The 18,510-nt window shown below is 57.0% G+C and overlaps 1 protein-coding gene across 1 annotated transcript in view; it reads left to right on the plus strand.

Moving 5' to 3' along the window:
* RAB40C (RAB40C, member RAS oncogene family) overlaps positions 1 to 17,170 on the plus strand; it is a 28,637-nt gene extending 11,467 nt beyond the window's left edge. Inside the window, exons 2-6 of the mRNA XM_012659611.1 lie at positions 7,793 to 7,853; positions 8,530 to 8,590; positions 13,394 to 13,471; positions 13,803 to 14,025; positions 15,156 to 17,170. Coding sequence (XP_012515065.1) covers positions 7,793 to 7,853; positions 8,530 to 8,590; positions 13,394 to 13,471; positions 13,803 to 14,025; positions 15,156 to 15,436 — 704 coding nt within the window. The 3' untranslated portion in view covers positions 15,437 to 17,170. The remainder of the gene's footprint in view (positions 1 to 7,792; positions 7,854 to 8,529; positions 8,591 to 13,393; positions 13,472 to 13,802; positions 14,026 to 15,155) is intronic.
* Positions 17,171 to 18,510: the final 1,340 nt, after the last annotated feature.

The following is an 18,510-nucleotide window of genomic DNA, read 5'->3' on the forward strand; positions in this document are numbered from 1 at the left end:
GAACTCCTGAGCTCAAACAATCCGCCCGCCTCGGCCTCCCAGAGTGCTAGGATTACAGGCGTGAGCCACCGCGCCCGGCCTGCTCAGCATATTTTTGACATTCATTCCTGATGTACAAATCAGTAATTTACTCTTTGTTTATTCCTCAGTAGTATCCTTTTGCATGAATATACCCCAGTGTACAAGTCCTTTTGCGAACATGTTTCCATTCTCTTGGGTAAATATCTAGGAGTAGAATTGCTGTCATACGAGTGTACGTTTTAATTTATAAGAAATTGCTGAAGTGTTTTCTGAAGTAGCTGTATCATTGTGCTTTCACGTCAGCAGTGCATGGGAGTTCCAGTTGCTCCACATTGGCCAATATTTGATGTTGTCAGCTTTTTTCTTTTAATCAGCTTTATTGAGGTATAATTTATGTACAAAAAATCTGTTTTTACATTTAAAGTTTGAAATTCAGTGTCCACAGACACGCACACCTGAGAAACAGTCGCCACACACAGTCCTAACACCTTACAGACCACTCGCTCCCTGCTCCCAGACCTAGCAGCCGCTGATCTTTCAGTTACTATAGACTCATTTGCAATTTCTAGAATGTTTATGTAAATAGAGTCACACAGCATGTACTTTTTCGTGTCTGCTTTCCTTCTTTCAACACATTCTGGGTGAGAGTCATCCACGTAGTTGTGTGTAGTGGTCGCTCCTCTGTGTTGCGTGGCTTTCCGTGTGTGAGTACCGCAGGGCATTATCTGTTCTTCTGTAGATGGGCTCTGGGTAGTTTCCATGTTTGGGTTACTCTGAATAGTGCTCCTGTGAAAATTCTCACGTGTTTTTGCTGAACACATGGACATCTTTCTTTCTTTCTCTCTCTTTCTCTTTTTTTTTGAGGAGAAGCGAAAAAGAGTTTTATTAATTTGCTTGCCAGTGAGGAGGATGGAGACTCCTGTCTGAAATGCTGTTGTCCTCACACGGACACCTTCCTGCTGGGGATACACTGCGGACCAGGAGTGCTGCCGGGCGCTGGGGTGTGCACACCTTCAGCCTTGGTGCGCTCCGTTTTCCAAAGCAGCCAGACGATTTCTGTCTCACCAGGAGGCAGAAATGTGAGAGTTCCCTTTATTCTAAGTCCTGCCTCCATGTTAGCCGTGCTGATGGGTTAGCGCCTGTTTCTTTGTAATAGCCATAGAACTTTCCATCCTGCAGAGTTAGCTTCTGTTATTTAACCATTCCCCAGTGGATAGGTTTTGAGTTTGTATACAGTTTATTTATAACAAAAAATAATGCTGCACTAAATAGCTTTTAGTTTCTGTTGCACCTGCGTATTCCTTCTCTGTTACTGCTGTGACATAACGTGTCCTCTCACAGTTCTGTGGTCCTCGTTCTGATGGGGGTGTCCTTGGGCTAAAGTCAAGGTGTTGGTGGGGCCTTGCTTTTTGTGGGCTCTATAGGAGGATCCGTTTCCTTGCTCGGGGGGCTGTTGGCGGGATTCAGTTCTTTGCGGCTGTGGGACTGCGGTCCCTGTCTCCTTGCTGCTGGAATGCGAGGGCCTTTCTCAGCATCTGGCTGTTGCGCAGCCCACAGTCTTCCTTTGGGGCCCCTGCTCCATCTGCAGAGCCAGCAATGGTGGGTCAGGTCCCTCTCATACTTTGAATCTCTCCTACCTCATGTCTAGTTCAGCCAGGAAAGGCTTTTAAGGACTCATGTGATTAGTTAGGCCCACCCAGGCCGGTCGAGGATGACCTCCATCTCAAGGTCCAGGCTCTAATCCCATCCATGGAGCCCTTTTGTCCTGTAAAATAACAGGTTGCCGGGAGTAGGACACGGGCTGCTGGGGGCTGTTATTCTGCTGACCACACCCTTTGAAAAGGTCTTTTTCTTGGTTTCTTTTGGTAGATTGTTGTAGGCTCAGTGACTGGGTCAGAGGAGGGTGTGTACCTTTCTTTTAGATACTGCTTGTTTTGGTTATCTTTTGCGTGTAAGAAATCGAAATAAACTGAGCACTTTAAAACCAGCACTCATTTATTAGCTCACAGTTTCAGGAATTTGGCATGGTTTAACTGGGTCCTCTCAGGGTCTCTCCTAGGCTGCAAATCGAGGTGTCAGCTGTGGCTGGTCTTACCCGAAGGAAGGTTCCTTGTCTGGGGAAGGTTCCCTTCCAAGCTCCGCTCCTTGTGGGCTGTAGGTGTCAGCCACCCACAGTTCTGGCCATACAGGGCTCTCTGTAGGGCCGTTCACTTCATGGAGCCGGCAAGACTAAATCCCTGTCCCATGTAGCGTAGTCTCAGAGGGGACACCCCTTGCCTTGGCTGTATTCTGTTGGTCAGAAGCAAGTCTCAGGTCCCATCCCCCACCCCCACAGGAGGGGCCCTGGGCTCACCTGGAGTGCCTGCCACACGGCTCAGCACTGCCTCGGGGAGCCGCTTGCTGAGGACATGTGGACCCCCTCGTCTAGCTTCAGGCCTGCACTGGGGCGGAGGTGGGCTTCTTTGGCGCAGGCGTGTGGGAGAGTAAATGTGAAGACCAGTTCTGGCAACCCTGGTGGGAGGACTGCGTGCCCTGAGAGGGCCTGAGGCTAGCCTGGATGTCCGGATCCCACAGCACCTCTGCACATCTGCCTGTTTTATAGAAAGCTTTTTCTGGTGGCTGGAAGACCCAGACATTCCTCTTTTGCTTTTTGTCTATCTGTGAAAACTTGGCGGGAGCTTCTTTTGCCTCCCTGAGGAGTAACACACCGAGAAACAGCAGCCACCTCCCCTGACGCTTTGTCTGCCTTGGACGCCACGTTGGGATCGTGTGGGTGCGCGCTTGTGCAGACAGCCTGGTGTGGGCCCTACTCCCCAGGAAGTGAGATCTGGGAGCTCCCGTGGAAACGGTGGAAACCGTCAGTGGAACCGACTGCCGCCTCCACACCTGCCCAGGGAGTGCTTCTGGCCCCGCCCAGGAGAGCCTGACTCACACAGACCGGGCTGCACAGCAGGAAGAACCTGTTGGGGTCAGATAGGTGGATGCTCCTTTTTGTCTGCAAACCTTTCCCTTTGACACGAGCTGGGCTTTCCAGTTTCAGGTGCTTGACTAAAACATAGCAAAGGACAGACATTATTAGCATTTTCTGATTCATTCTTTTTCTTTTTTTTTTTTTTTGAGACAGGGTCTTGCTCTTTTGCCCGGGCTAGAGTGTCGTGGCATCAGCCTAGCTCACAGCAACCTCAAACTCCTGGGCTCAAGAGATCCTCCTGCCTCAGCCTCCTGAGTAGCTGGGACTACAGGCACCACCCCCACGCCCAGCTAATTTTTCTACTTTTAGTAGAGACAGGGTCTTGCTCTTGCTCAGGCTGGTCTCGAACTCCTGACCTCAAGTGATCCTCTGCCTCGGCTTCCCAGAATGCTGGGATTACAGGTGTGGGCCACGGCGCCTGGCCCAGAAAAGACTTTTAGACAGAAGGAAAAAATAAGTCAGGCACTGAGAGTGCTAGAGTGGACAGTCTCCCTGCTGACCGCCAGCGACCCCCCCCTTGTGGGGGGGTGTCCGAGTCCAGCCTGCCGTGGCCCCGTCAGCTCTACAGCCTTTGCCCACAGCCGCGGTGCCTGCGGCCCCTGTGCGGGCCTCCAAACCCTGTTCCAAGATGCCACCCTGCTTCTCCCTCCTTATGCCTCCCACCCTCCTGCCTGTGAAATGCCTACTCACCCTTAGGCCCAGCTTGGATAATTGCTCCTCTATGAAACCTTCCAAGCCGAAGGCTTCCTTCCTGGTGGTCCTGGCATGGGGACCGTTTAGTGCGGACTGTCATTAACCCTCGGAGTATCCGCCTCTCCCACCAGACTGTCCTCCCAGTGGCTGCTCAATGCCAGAGCCCCCTCGGGGCTCAGCGTGGGATGAGGGATGGGAGACACTGAGGGTTCTCCTCTCTACACCAAGGGCTGAGACATTAAAAGCATCCTTGATGGGCTGGGTGCTCACACCTATCATCCCAGCACATTGGGAATGGGAGGCCAAGGCAGGAGGATCACTTGAGGCTAAGAGTTTGAGGCTGCAGTGAGCTGTGATGATGCCACTGCCCTTCATCTTGGGTGACAGAGTGAGACCCTGTCTCAAAACAAAAACAAGCATCATTGGTGGAATTTTGGCCTTCAGAGATTTCTGAGAGAAAAGCAGGTCAGTGCTGCCTGGGAAGAAGGGCCATTGCTCGGCTGAGCTGGAGGCAGGACTGGGAGTGGCTGATTGTGGATTTTGCAAGGTCAAGGAGAAGATGCTGTACTGAGAGGAGAGCTGGCTTCTGCCCTCCTGGGCTCTGCCAAGAAGAGGGCTCCCTTGCAGAGCCACATGCCTCTGGGCCCTGCACCCTCCTGAGCCCCGTCCTGAGATCTGGTCATCCTGTGCAGCCCATCCTGCCGTGTCTGCTGCTTCTGCCGCATTGTGCATTCAGCTCGCACCGTGGGTGTGGGCTCCCCTTGAGACACGCGCAGGGCTGGGACTGGGCCTGGTTGTCACAGTGGGTGGGCTTCATACAGCTGAGCTGGCTCCCGAGAGCCGACTCTGTTCGTAATGGTCACACTATGCTGTTTGAGTTGTCAAATACTTTGAAGAAAACTTCTCATCATTTTTTTTAAAAAGCAGCTCAGGCTGGGTGTGGAGGCACCTGTAGTCCTGTCCATATGGGAGGCTGAGGCAGGAGGATCGCTTGAGCCCAGGAGTCTGAGGCTGCAGTGAGCTTTGATCATGCCGCTGCACTCCAGCCTGGGCGACAGAGCGAGACCCCATCTCTAAATATATATATATATTTAAGGACTGATGGGGTGCGGGGAGGGGTTGTTGAGTTATCCCAGCTGACCCAGAAAAGTTTGCTTAACGTCCTGCCGTCATGACAGAGAGAGTCTGCCTTTCCAAGGCAGGCTGCTCTTTGAAATTGGTGTGCCTGCATTTTCTAGTAATCTGCAAAGCACACCACACGTCTTCATACAAATTTGGAAGGTGGTGGGGTGTGAGAGGACAGAGTAAGTGTGAAGAATATATTTGACATTTTTATATTAATTGACTATGGTATCAAATTTGATAATCGAATTTCCCAAGTAAAAATGCCAGCCTAGGAACTCTGGATTCTTTCTAAGCCTCTCGGCCTTTGCTGTAAGGCCGGGTCCCTGCTGGGGACCCCCTCAGCTGGCCCCTGCTGTCCAGTGTAGTGACCGCTGCCCACTCACCTGCCTTCCTGGGGGTGCCCATGCGGGTGCCGGGCCTGTGGGGTGAGATACCTGTCCCTTCTCTGAGAGTCCAGACCTTTTCCGGAGCTGCATCCGGGGGCCAGGAGGGCTCTGCCTGGGTGGTGGCCGTGGGCACCAGGGGGCAAGATGCTCAGCAGACTGCGTTTAGCTGTCACGGCCACTGTTTGCAGGTCTAAGCTGTTCCGAGTGACCTTAAATTTTTCCTCACCAGTGTTCAACGAGAATCCTCGGCAGGTCTGGTGCCGCAGGGAAGAGAGCCCAGGGCACCTGGTGGGGCTGCGGGAGCGGAGGCCACCCTTCCTGAGGGCAGCGAGTCGGGTCCCAGCGGCGGGTGTTCTGCGTGTCCAACACTCCGGTCAGCTGGTCAGTGGGAGAGCCCCCCTAAGACCAGCTGCAGACGGTGCTTCTGCAGGTGGCGACAGACTGGGGCGTCGGCACAGCTTCCTTTGTGTCCCAGGCCTGCTGGTGACAGATCTGGCTCTTTCCTGGGCTGTCCTGGGCGCTTCTCGGCGCCCCCGCCGGGGACACAGCGCCATCTAGGGGCGGCTCAGCGGCAGGGCAGCTCCTTTTGATGGGGGGCCGGGCTTGAGCTTGGAGTCCCACAGCCGTCAGCTGTCAGCGTCTGCACCGTTGATCTGCCTGCGCCGTGCCTGCCTGGCAGATCGTCTCGTGGAGGTGACGCTGGTCTCAGGGAGGAGCACCCACACCTTTGTGGGAAACCCCCGTTTCTAGCGTCGTCTTCTCGGGTCTATCTCAGGAGCTGCAGCCGCTAGGACTGGGAGGCGGCAAGTCCTGGGCCAAAGTCTTCTCCGTTTGTGCTTCCTGTTTGACAGAATTCTAGAAGCTTCCCAGAGAAGCAGGAGACAAGAGTTGGGGAGAAGGGGTGCAGGAGGGCTGTGGGGCTGTGGACCTGTATGCGGTTTCTTCCTGAAGAGTGTTCTGTTTTGCTTGAGAACATGCACAAGACAACTTTCTCTCACTTAATTTTATCGTGTACATACAGTGTAAATTTTTTTTTTTTTTTTGAGACAGAGTCTCACTGTGTCGCCTGGGCTAGAGTGCCGTGGCGTCATCCTAGCTCACAGCAGCCTCAAACTCCTGGGCTCAAGCAATCCTCCTGCCTCAGCCTCCCGAGGAGCTGCGACTACAGGCATGCGCCACCATGCCCAGCTAATTTTTTTTTTCTATTTTCAGTTGTCCAGATAATTTCTATTTTTTTTTTTTTAGTAGAGATGGGGTCTCGCTCTTGCTCAGGCTGGTCTCGAACTCCTGAGCTCAAACAATCCACCCGCCTCGGCCTCCCAGAGAGCTAGGATTACAGGCGTGAGCCACCGCGCCCGGCCTCATGAGGGACTTCTTAACTCATGAGGGACTTCTTAACGGCCTGTCCTTGGGCATGCACTGGGAGCCGCCCTGCTGTGTGGGCTGCCTTTTTGGCACAGCTGTTGTTCCTTCTTTTCTTTGTCATCTTGGAAGCAAGGACCTGAGAGAGGCTGCTCGTTTTTTAATCAGGATGTTTGTTCTTTTTGTTGAGTTGCAGGACTTCTTTATTGATTCTGGACATCAGTCCCTAAGGAGATGTCTAATTTGCAGGTATTTTCTTCTGTTCTCTCCCTGGGTTGATGGTGTCCTTCGATGCGTGAGAACCAGGTTTCGATGTGCAATTAGGAGTTGGCTGGGCAGAAGGGCGGGTGCAGGCGGAAGCGCTGATGCCTGAAGAAGGGGCCGTAGGCAAGGCGCCGTGTGGTCGGCTTGCAGGGGTGGATCCCACACGCAGACAGACACGCAGACACACACAGACACGCAGACACAGACATATTCTGTGTGAAAGCATCACCTGTGTTTTAAAAATGCCCTTTCCTAAGCTCTCTTGGAACAAGTGTTATAAAAAGATAAGAAACCGATGGCGTTTTAAGGCAAGGGCAGGGACTGAGCCTCAACGGTAGAAGCTTTTGGAGTTTTCAGATGTCATAAACCAGTTTAAGATGTTACGTGTAAGTTGAGTGTCCAACACCATCTGCTCCTACAAATTTCTCTTGGACTGACCTTTTCCCATAAAAGTGTAAAGAAATGAAAACTAAAGATATTTCTCTCCAGAGAAATAGAAATTTAAACATTACCGTATCTTCAATCATGCTCCAAGCACGCTCCAATTGTCAGTACCTGGTGGCTATAGCGAACCCAAAAACTCGGAAATACATTAGCTTTTGAGAATTCACCTTCAGAATTCATATGAAGTAGGTCAGAGTGCAGACAAACTGCTGTCCTCTGGGCATGCTGGACTCCCATCCCCGCTTTGGCCAGAGGCCCCGAGGGAAGAGCCCAGACCCTCGCACACAGCGCAGGCCACAGGGAACCGTGTTCTGGAAGGAGCACGTATGTTCCCAGCAGGCCGTGGGACCCGGTGCCCTGACCCCATTCTGGTCGCGTGGAAGTGGGCAGGCTGGGTCGCTGGGCTGGAGCTGTGAGGACACCTCCACCCTGGGCAGCCAGGGCCCTCTGCCCCTCCACTCTGCCTCTGGCGTGGAGCCTCTCCAAGAGGGGCCCTTCGCCCCTCAGCCCCTCCGCTTCCTTGCAGGGATCGACTACAAGACGACCACCATCCTGCTGGACGGCCGGCGTGTCAAGCTGGAGCTCTGGTGAGTTGGGCTGCAGCACTCAGCTTGCCAGTGGGATGCAGAAACCCAGTGCAGGCAGGAAGGGTCCTGTTTACGTTTCACTTGGAGCAGCCACTTAAGCAGGCCCTGTGTAAACGTGGAGTAGGTTCTGCTCCGTGATGCAAAAACCAAAAGCCCAGGTGTCTTGCTCTGGTAGAGTCCACTTCCCTTTTTGCCCCTAAAGGCTTGTTTCCACTGTGGTCCCTGTCCCCTTGCCCTTCACTTGCTTCCCATTACAGAGCTTTTCCCAGAACTTCGAAGTCAAGATGTAAATTCCCATAGGTTTGGGGTGTTCTAGCCTGGCAGGACAGTCTCCTGGGGCCCTCAGGCCCATGTTGGGGTCTCGCTCAGCCAGTTGAATGGAGGTCGGCCCCTTCTGCTGCCTGCCAGCTTGGTGTCAGCATCTGTGCAGACACCTCTAGCGCGGACCTCCTGTGCCTGCTCTGGTCACGTTCTACCTGGCTTCCCTCCCCCTGCCTTCCCTCCCCCTGCCCTCCTTCTACCTGCCCTCCCTCCACCTGCCCTCCCTCCCCCTGCCTTCCCTCCACCTGGGCTCCCCAGGACATCTGGGGCGAGCCTCCCACAGGGTCACAGTGTGAACACTGGAGGGTCCATGGGCCATGGCCGTCCTGACACCCCACCCCCCTGTGTGTTTCAGGGACACGTCGGGCCAGGGCAGGTTCTGTACCATCTTCAGGTCCTACTCCAGGGGCGCCCAGGTAAGACCAGCAGCTCTTCGTTGTTTTTCAAGTGGACGATTTTCCTGATTGTTTCTGAGTAGGAGTTGCTGCCCTGTCACGCTCCCAAACACTGTGTGCCCTCCTAAGGACATTCTGACCTGTTAACATTAGATTTTCCCAACAGCCCGTCCTTGTCTGGGGAGCACGTGTCTTCCTGTGGCCCTCTCTGTCCTTGGGAGCCTCCCTTCCCCAGGACTTGGCGTGGAGGGGCTTTGGGCACAGGGGGCACCCGGCTCCTGGTGTGCCTGCATCTGGTGTCCCGGCACAGGCTGTCGCTGTTCTCAACAGCTGTGGCTGGTGACCACCTAGCGGTGCAAGGAATGTGCTCTGAGCCCAGTGTGGCCCCTGCAGCCCCCTGAGTTGTGGGATGCAGCTTGTTCACCTGCTCCGGTAGAAACCATTGGTGGCTTCCCCGTGTGTCCGCCCAGGACTCCACATGCTGAGTTGTGAGGCTGCTGGGGGTTGGGTCTTGCTCCCGGGGGTGGCTGGGGCTGGATCATGCCCTGACACTCCTGTGTGCAGACTCGGGCACTGAGGAAGGCTTTGTGTGAGAGGCTGCAGCAGACCCTCGGGGAAGGGGCAGAGCAACAGCAAAGAGCAGGACACAGGCTTGTCTCTGGGGCGCCTGTCGGGGAGCACCACGCGGGGGTCCCGTGCAGGGCAGGCATGCTTGGGGCACGCTCAGGGCCGTGCGTGCACAGGTGTGGAGGGCACGCTCAGGCACTCTCCTTTCTCTGTGTCCCCTGTGCTCCCCGCACGCTCTCGTACTGACCGGATCTGCCTGTGTGTGGACTCTGAGAACAGAAGGCTGGAAAGTAGTGGAAACCTGTGTGAACAGACCTGCTGCAGTCACTGTTGCTGCTGCCCCAGCGTGAGGGTGTGAACGGAAGGTCCGTCAGTCCTGTCTGTGACGCACAGAGACTTCTGGAAGAGCCAGATGAGACCCTCGAGGGTCAGGCAGTGAGCTCAGCCTAGGGCAGCACACCCTTGTGCAGGCCCAGGGAGCACGCTTAGGTCTGGGGTCCGGATGCCTTGGGGAAAAGGTCAGGTGTGTGCTTTGCAGTTTCTTGCTCCAGATGGGTCTGCCCTAAGCACGCATGTGCCCCACTGTTTGTGGAGTTTTGTCCCCTTGCAGAGGCATCTTTACCTGTTTTTCTACACTGTAGTGTGGTGTCAGCTCTTTGCTGTCTCCCCTCTGCTGAGGGTTGGGTGGAGAAGGACCGCGAGGCTGGGTGGGGCAGCATCCTGTCCTGGGCGCTCCCACAGAGATGTGGGTGACTCTCCTTGGGAGCAGAAGGGCCTGGGTGTGGCCTGCCACAGGCACAGAGTGCGGAAGCCTCACCCGGCAGTTCCATCTGGGCGTCAGGCCGTGGACAGGCAGGTGGCGGCAGGGTCTCAGGAGTGCCAGCCACTGCTCTGGAGCAGTCACCACCGCGCTCGCTGCCGGGGTGGGGTCAGCTCTGGGGGAAGCCACAGGGGGCCCACAGCCCTGCAGACCACACCGTGAAGGACGAGGGCTGACGCACAGAGCTTGGCAGGTGGAAAAAGCCCAGGTGCAAAAGTATGTTCTGTGGGTCCCTTTCTGCCTTTTAGAGAAGGAACTGTCGGCACGACTTTAGCTGCAAAAAGGATGTTTTGTCTTTTTTTTTTTTTTTTGAGTGTTTCCTCATTTTCCTGCAATAAACACATACTACTTTTTTGTAGTAAAAGAAAAAATGAAGGAGGGGCAGCTATCCTGGGTTATGATGATAAAAGGTTATTGGAGAAATACTGAGAAAGGAACTGAGAGGTCGTACCTGGCAGGCTCAGCTGTTAGTGTTCCCACTACAGGGCAAGGAGGGAGGAGCAGGTCACGGGGAGTAATTTCTGTCCAGCTACGTGAGAACTTAAGGAAAAAAAAGAGCCATCTTACAAATTCTGTATTTGCTAGACAGTAAGTTTTTTTGGAAAGCAGACTGTTAAGATTACTGTATTCTCTCCAGAGCATCTAGCACAACTGGTTGTTTTGTTCGTTTTGCTTTGTCAATTCCGAAAGTCCTTAGTTGTCATTTTCTGGACAGGAGGAGCTAAGTTGTGGACCCCAGGTGCAAGTCTTGGGCCTGGGCGGGGGCTGCCAGGCTCTTCCTGGGGACCTTGTCTTTGGGAAAAGCACCTGAGCCGAGAAGCTGGGCCTCTGGTCGCCTTAACTGTGTTTGCTTCTCCCTCAGAGCCGACCCTGTCCCTCCTGCTGTGGGCGGCAGTGAGGAGGTGGTGGCTTTCAGAGCAAGTGCAGAGCCTGGTTTGTCTGTTAAGACTGGAGAGGCCGCATGGGTCCCCCAGGGCCTGGGTCAACAAAGGCCCCTGTCCCGCCTTTTGCTGTTGTCACCTATCCCACAACGGGGCAGTCTTGTGGCTTTTATCATGAGACCCTTCACATTCCACTAAAGAGCCAAAGGTTTCCTTGACTTTGTGGACTGTTAGAGTGTTTCTGTTGCTGGAATCTGAGAGGCTGATTTGTTTACACAGAAGGGGTTTTGTGTGGAAAATGGTTCAGGACGCACACTTGAAACTGAGTGAGTGCCGATCAGCACAGCAGCGTGCCACCTGTCTGTCACGCTCACTGCCAGGGCTGCTCCTGGGCGGTGCCAGCAGGGGGAGAGCTGCTGTTCATTTATGCCCGAGAGTACTAGCTAGTGCTTCAAAAGCCAGAGCATGTCTTATGCTTATTGTTTTAAAAAACAGAATCTAGTAGGAGCGTTTATTTGCCCCGTGTTCTGCCTCTTTGCGATACACTTGGCGCTGGAGTTCCTTTCCGGTCGGTTCTGACAGTGAGGACCCTCATCTTGGTTTCTCCGCCGTCCTGCCTGTGGTTAATCCCAGCTGGTTTCCCCTGGCAAATCCGTGAGCATTTTGGTCTTTGCTGCCTTAGTCTGACCAAAGCTGGGATCTGTCTGTTCTGCTCACAACCACCACTGCTCAGACTTGGCAGTCCCAGGAGCGGCCTGCGCAGAGCAGGGCCTGGGGATGCTGGTGCCAGCGGGGGTGCGGCCAGGCTTCCCCGACAGCCACCGGCACAGTCGGAACCTGAGCAAAAGCAGCCAAAACACTGCTGCTGCTTACTTGCTTTAGTGCTTAAACATCACGTGAATAGCGGCGTTCACTGCAGAAAACATAGGTCAACACAAGCAACTAAAAGTCACCCTCTGCCCTTTTGCCATTTGTAACACGTCCACGTGAACTTGTTCAGTGTCATGTGTTGTGTGTTCACATCTTTATTTGAAAAAGATCACACTGTACTTGGTGTTTGGGGCCTGTGTGCCTCATCTCACCGTCTGTCCAGCTCTTCCCATGGTCATCAAATAGACCCTAAATATACTCCTGTCTGCACAGTGTGTTTTCCTCGACTCACTGTCCCCTGAGGTTGGACGTTTAGTCTGTCTCTGTGTTTCTGTTGCTGTGAACAACGCTGTGATGTGCGCTAGCGAGGGCTGCGCTGTGACGCTTTGGTGGCACCTGAGAGGGCTTCACTCCTGCGCCCCAAGCCGCAGGGCTGACTCCCAGGGACGTGTCCATTTATCTCAATGCTCAGCTTTTATTGCCCACCAAAGTGGCTTCTGGCAGTTGGTCTTCTTCCCGCCTCGGCGGGTCTCCCGGGAGCGATGTGCTTCCTGAGCCCCCGCCCCGCTCTGAGCCAGGCCTGTGTCGTAAGAGGAGGATCCGCAGGGCTGGGCTTAGTCACTCAGACCTTCATCTTAACGAGACCCGGGGACCACACTTAAGAGTTCAGAAATTAAAAGACAGTTTTAAGAGGCTTTAAAAATCCTAATTTAGAGAGGAGAGGGGCCTCTACCTTCAGTCTCAGCTACACTGTTCTCTCCGCTCCCTTACATGATAGAGTCTTTGCTAACTGAAGATTTCGTGGGACTGGGAGTGGTGTGAGTCCTAGCTCGTTGGATGGGTCTGATTCCTGAGCCTCCTTCAAGTGGGGTTTGAGGCTGACAGGGGGGCGAGTGGGGAGCAGCGTGCTCCATGTGGTGCTGCTGGAGAGCCCATGGCAGTGCCACTGTAGAGATTTAGGGCGGAGGGAAACAACCCAGAGCTGAGCTCTGGGTAATTGGTCTCTGAGGGACATGGTGGGGAAGCCCTGTGGCAAATCCTGCTCTGCCTGGCTGGGGAGCTCCACAGAAATTGCTCCCGGGGTGACTGGCACTCTGCCCTGCAAGTTTGAGTTGGAAAACTCAGAAGTGCCCCCACTCAGATCTGTCCCAGGTTCTCCCAGGGTGCAGTTCACTGATGGACTAATGGCGAGGACACTCGGCGTCCGCAGCTGCAAGACCAGGCTATGTCCGCGGGAGGGCGGGCCCCTCATCTGCCTGCCCAGGCCAGGGGCTGCGGCCCCTGCACGGCAGACCTGGGTGTGCATGGCTTGGCTCTCGGCCCACGTGATTGTTAAATGATTACAGAGTGATGCTTACGATGTGTTTGCAGAAAAGAAGTTGAAAAAACGTCAGTTCTGCCCCAGCCGATGCGTCCATGGGAGGGAGGGGAAGTGGCAATTGTGACACCTGGCAGCAGTCCGCACTCAGCAGGAAGGCCCCACCCTGAGGGGAGGGAGGTAGAGGCAGGGCTGCAGAGCTCTGTGCGAGAGGCACTGTCCGTCTGCCCGTCACTCTGGTAACCCGGGAAATCTGCTAGGCGGTGTTTGTTCCTGGCCCTCCCTGGGAACTCAGACCCCTTCTGTCCGGGTGAGTCCCTCCCTGGCCTGGGCCCAGCTATGCGCCGGTGACCTCGGGTCTGTTGCAGGGGATCCTCCTGGTGTACGACATCACCAACCGCTGGTCCTTCGACGGCATCGACCGCTGGATCAAGGAGATCGATGAGGTGGGTGTGGGTCTGTGGACCCCTCCCAGGGAATGGTGGGCTCCATGAGGCACCCGGGCTCTGGCCCTGGGGGAGGCTTGGGGGCCTCTGCCTGCTGCTCCTCCTGTGGCCCCAGCAGGCCCCACGCTGGAAGGGCCTGTGCTTGGTGGGGTCTGAGCCCCGGGCTCTGCCTTCCAGCCCAGCTCTGAAGAGGTTGGTGCCATCCTAGCCCACCCCCTGCTCCCATGGCTCCCCCAACCTCAGAACCCAGACAGTGAGGGCCCCGCTGGCTGCCCAGGGGTGGGGGGCGTCCTGCCATTGTGCCTTTGCTGAGTTCTTTGCTGCCCCCAAGCATGCGCCTGGGGTCCCTCGGATCTTGGTTGGGAACCGGCTGCACCTGGCCTTCAAGCGGCAAGTCCCAACGGAGCAGGCGCGCGCCTACGCGGAGAAGAACTGTATGACCTTCTTTGAGGTCAGCCCCCTGTGCAACTTCAACGTCATCGAGTCTTTCACGGAGCTGTCTCGCATCGTGCTCATGCGGCACGGCATGGAGAAGATCTGGAGGCCCAATCGAGGTGGGGCTGGGGCGGGGCTGGTGGGCCATGCTGTCCCTGCCCCACTGGGCTGTCCTGATCACAAGGTTCACGGGGGTCGGGGCAGTGAAACCACACGATGGGGGTCCAGGCAGGTCCCTCAGCCAGCGCCATGGTGACTGGGAGGAGAGTAGGGCAGAGGCAGAGGCGGCAGCTCTGCCCCTGGGTGGCTCTTTAAGAGCTGTGGCCTTCCTGGCTGCCCATGCAGGCCCCTGAGCCGGCGGGGGCGCGCAGGCTGCAGCCTCGCCTTCACGGTGCTGCAGCCGCGTTACCACTCTGCGTGCGCTTGTGGGGTCCCCGTCTGCTGGCGCAGGCAGTGCGTTTACACTGCCTTCATGGTTCTGGAGACAGATACTTGCTGTCAGGTGATCACAGGGGCCCGAGCTCACAGCTTTGTGGCGTTGTCTGTGCCACGTTCCTCGAACAGAAACCCCTGTGGTGACCTCCCTCGGGGAGACAGTGCCGCTGGCTTGAGCTGCCTCCTGACAGGGCTTGCTGCCAGGCGAGGGTGGGTCAAACTCTCATCTTCCCAAAGATTAAGCTCCCCCAGGGGACTCCCTCCCTTAACAGGGGCCATAAAGAGCCTGGTTGTGCCCTGGGCTGGCAGAACCTGGCTCCCCTGCCCTTGGGGACACGTCCCCCGCACTCTGTAGACTTCAGCTAGATGGAGTTAAAATCCAGCCACAGCTGTAGTGGCCACCAGAGCAGCTCGGCCTGCAGAGCTCGTCCGCACGCCCACTCGCACCAGGAAGTCCCCAGTGTTGCCAGAGCTTCAGGTTCCAAGCCAGGGCTGGGCAGAGCTGGTCTCCAGAGGCCAGCCCCCTGCCCAGGCACTTCCCAGTAAGCGCAGCTTTAGGGTGGAAGGCAGGAGAAGGGAGCCACCCAGCAAGCACCCTCACTTGTGCAGGCAGCTGGGGTGGAGTGGCTGGGGCGTCCAGGTCCCCAGGGAGCCCTGTCCCGGGGACCCCTCCAGGAGCTTTGAGACCTTCCCAGCCATGCGTGCCTCATGCTCATGTGGTGGTGAGAGGCCGCTCACGCCGAGGTCTCCCTGCCCAGGGCCTCCCTGCCCTGCCCAGCCCTCCTCACGGGCTGACCTCTCTGCCCAACCCCAGTGTTCAGCTTGCAGGACCTCTGCTGCCGTGCCATCGTGTCCTGCACCCCCGTGCACCTCATCGACAAGCTCCCGCTGCCGGTCACCATCAAGAGCCACCTCAAGTCCTTCTCCATGGCCAACGGCATGAACGCTGTCATGATGCACGGCCGCTCCTACTCCCTGGCCAGCGGGGCTGGAGGTGGCAGCAGCAAGGGCAACAGCCTCAAGAGGTCCAAGTCCATCCGCCCCCCCCAGAGCCCACCCCAGAACTGCTCGAGGAGCAACTGCAAGATCTCCTAGCAGACCCTGGCTGGGCACTGCCCTGTACAGACTCGGAGGGCTCGCGGGGGATGTCCCTGGCCAGACGCCAGGCCAGGCTGCGTGCAGGGAAGACTCGGCCACATGGCCCTGCCTAGGAAGCCTGGGTTTTCCTCCACACCTGAGCTGGGTGCAGGGGAGGAGCGTGCGCAGAGAGAGCGCGCCTCTTCAGCAGGCGGCGGAGAGCCTGCTGCGGGGCAGCTGGGCTGCTGGTGCTACGGGGAATGTGTCCGAAACAAACCCAGGACTCCACAGGTGCCTGGGCTCCGGCGGGAGGGAGCCTGGCTCGCCTTTCTTATTTATATAGAGAACATTTCACCTGTTTTGTACATTTTTAAGGGGCCTTCAGGGAAGCCTCGGTGCAGCCGTGTGGCAAGCTTGCCTCTGCGCGGCCTCGTCAGCCAAGGGGATGAGCTTGAGACGGCTCGGGAAGGAGATGGGAGGCGGTGATGGGAAGGGATGAGCCGTCAGAGCTGGAATCCTCCTTCCAGCCCCAACTTGGGGTTGGGGCTGCCAGAGACCTGCAGGGAACAGCCAGGCGAGCGCACCCTCTGGGAGCGCCGGCAGCAGGCAGGGCGAGCTCCGGCCAGTCTGGACGTCGCCCTGTGCCGCACCAGGCCTGGGCAACTCGCTGCAGAGGGGCGAGGTGGGGTGTACTCAGGGGCCCCCATCCTTGTCACTCCACGGGTCCCTCCCTACACGGGGGCTGAGCAGCTTCCCGCTGTGGTTCGATACCTTGACGTCGATGACGCAGCACTCAGCATCTCTCCAGTGTGAAGACGCAGAGCTGTCAGTCCTTGCTGGGGCCTCCTGCAGCGTCTGGACCCCTGGGCACTTCCGTTCAGCCTTCTGTTCTTGGCAGCTTCTGTTCCCTGACCCTGGATGTGTCCCTTAGTTGCTGCTTACCTGTCACAGCCCTTCTGCCTGTGAGATCACACATCACCGCAACCATTCTGACCTAGTTTTTAATGATGCCGCCTGAACAGCCTCGTCCACGCTGTGGCTGGTGCTGGAGGCCACACTCTCCTCCAGGACCACCAGCCTCGCCTTTGCGCTGGAGGCCCAGGCACAGCAGGGCCTGGTCACTGTTCCTCTGAAAGCCATCGACCCTTCCTCCACAGTGCTGCTCTGCCCCAGCGACCGAGGGCGGCGTCAGCTGTGCCTGTTCTCTCCTCCCTGGCTGCATCGGCTCCACCCGGCCTGGTGACTCCGCTGCGGGTTGCACTGGTGCTCAACTCTACCTCCTGCCCTCGGGCTCCCTGGCCACAGGCAGGGCCAGCACGCAGAAGGAGCCCTCCGTGGGCCTGTGACTCCCCCTCACCGGGGATTCTTCACAGCGTGTTTCTGAGACAGTCCTGCGGTTGGTGTCACCAGGGCTCCAGTGTACTCGCAGCCCCAGGGCCTGCTGTTCCAGGAGCCGAGGGCTGTGGCCCACGTGAGCTGCCGGATGACCAGGGGAGCCCAGCCAGACGGCCCCTGCAGCAGCCATTGGGGACCCGGGCCCCAGGCCTGGCCACCACCAGGGCTGGGCAGAGGCAGCCTGGCCCATCTGTCTTGTTGCTGCCCACAGGGCCCCTTTCTCTGGAATTGTGAACAAACCACAGGGACTTTGCGGGGTGGGCAGTCTGCGTTCACAACGTCAACACTACCCTTGCTGCTGTCTGACACTTGGGCCGTTCCTGGGTTCTTTGTGAACTGTTCTCGTCTCTTTGTACAGTGAACACAATTCAGCTGTGATCTCCCTGTTTCGTTTTGTGTGAATGAGTCTCGATCCTGTCTGACCAGGGGTGGGTGCAGGTGGGACAAGGCCAGGCCAGCACTGTCTTGTACTTGCCAAACCAACCCAGAGACCCACCCAGTGAGGGCCGAGGGTGGGCCGGAGCGGCCAGGCCTGGCTGCAGGCCACACTGTTTTACAGGGAGCCCAGCTGGGCCAGCAGTGGGCAGCCCCCCTCGTGCCAAGCCCTTGCTCATGGCCAGGGTGGGCTGTCCCTCACAACTTGCCACAGCTTCAAGGACCCCTAAAAGCCAGGACCTGGGGTAGCACCCTCAATGGGAAAGCCATCTTCGGATAGGGTGTGCAGGGCTGTGCCCGGCTGTGTTCCACCAAGGGGAGCCCAGCTGGACGGGCCTGCTCTGCTCTGAACGTGGCCCCCACACTCAGGACCACAGCTGCTGGCCTCGGGGGGGCCCCCTGGGCTGCTCCTCCCTGTCTGGGGGCTGCCCCCACCCCATGGCGTCAGGGGCCACCTCAGCCCCCTTTGTCTAGCAGAGACGATGGCACCTGGTGGCCCTCTCAGCCTCATTCTGACCAGACTAGGCTCTTATTACCCTGTCTGTAGGATCAGAAGGTCAGACGCAGGGTTACAGGGACATTTTCCGTCCTGTCTCTGAGAAAATTCTGTGGGGCTCCAAACCTCTGGAGCCACGGAACGGTTTGGGAGGTCAGATTGTGGGTGGCCCTTTGTCTTGTGTGTGATCTTGGCTGAGACCTGGGCGCCCCCCCTGCCAGGAGGGGCCTCGATGCTGGGCTGGAGGCGGGTGCTGGCCCCTGCGGGGAGGCAGGGGGCTGGGAAAGACTGCTGGGGTGCCTGTGTTCCGGGAGCAGCTTCCAGGACACTTGCTCTTTTCAGGGGTGCGTTTAGGTGCCCTTGGACATCTGCACGTGAGCCATGTTTCCAGGGCAGGGCAGCCTGTGGGATGGAGGCTGTGGTCGGTGCAGATGTGGACCATCTCTGTGCCTGCACCTCTGTGCCTGCACACAGCTGAGGGGCCTTTTTTCACATGCCTTTGCTCATTGAGGAAGGGCCCAGGGGGCACGGAGTCCTGAGCCCTGTTGTGTGTCAGGCCCCGCCCCCGAGGATCAGCAGGGGAGGAGCAGGCTGTGTGCGGAGTGAAATTCAACCCCAAGACCTGCTGGCAGATGTGACCCTCAGGGTCATGGAGATGGTGGAGGAATCTTCCCCAGGAAGGGAGCAGAGTCCCCCACCACCTTCTGCTGGGCTGTGCGTGGAGCCCCCACGCCTCACCTGCACTCAGGTGACACTTGCCAGCCTG

The sequence above is a fragment of the Propithecus coquereli genome, unplaced genomic scaffold (genome assembly GCF_000956105.1).
Source record: "Propithecus coquereli isolate 6110/MARCELLA unplaced genomic scaffold, Pcoq_1.0 Scaffold621, whole genome shotgun sequence".
Lineage (NCBI taxonomy): Eukaryota > Metazoa > Chordata > Mammalia > Primates > Indriidae > Propithecus > Propithecus coquereli.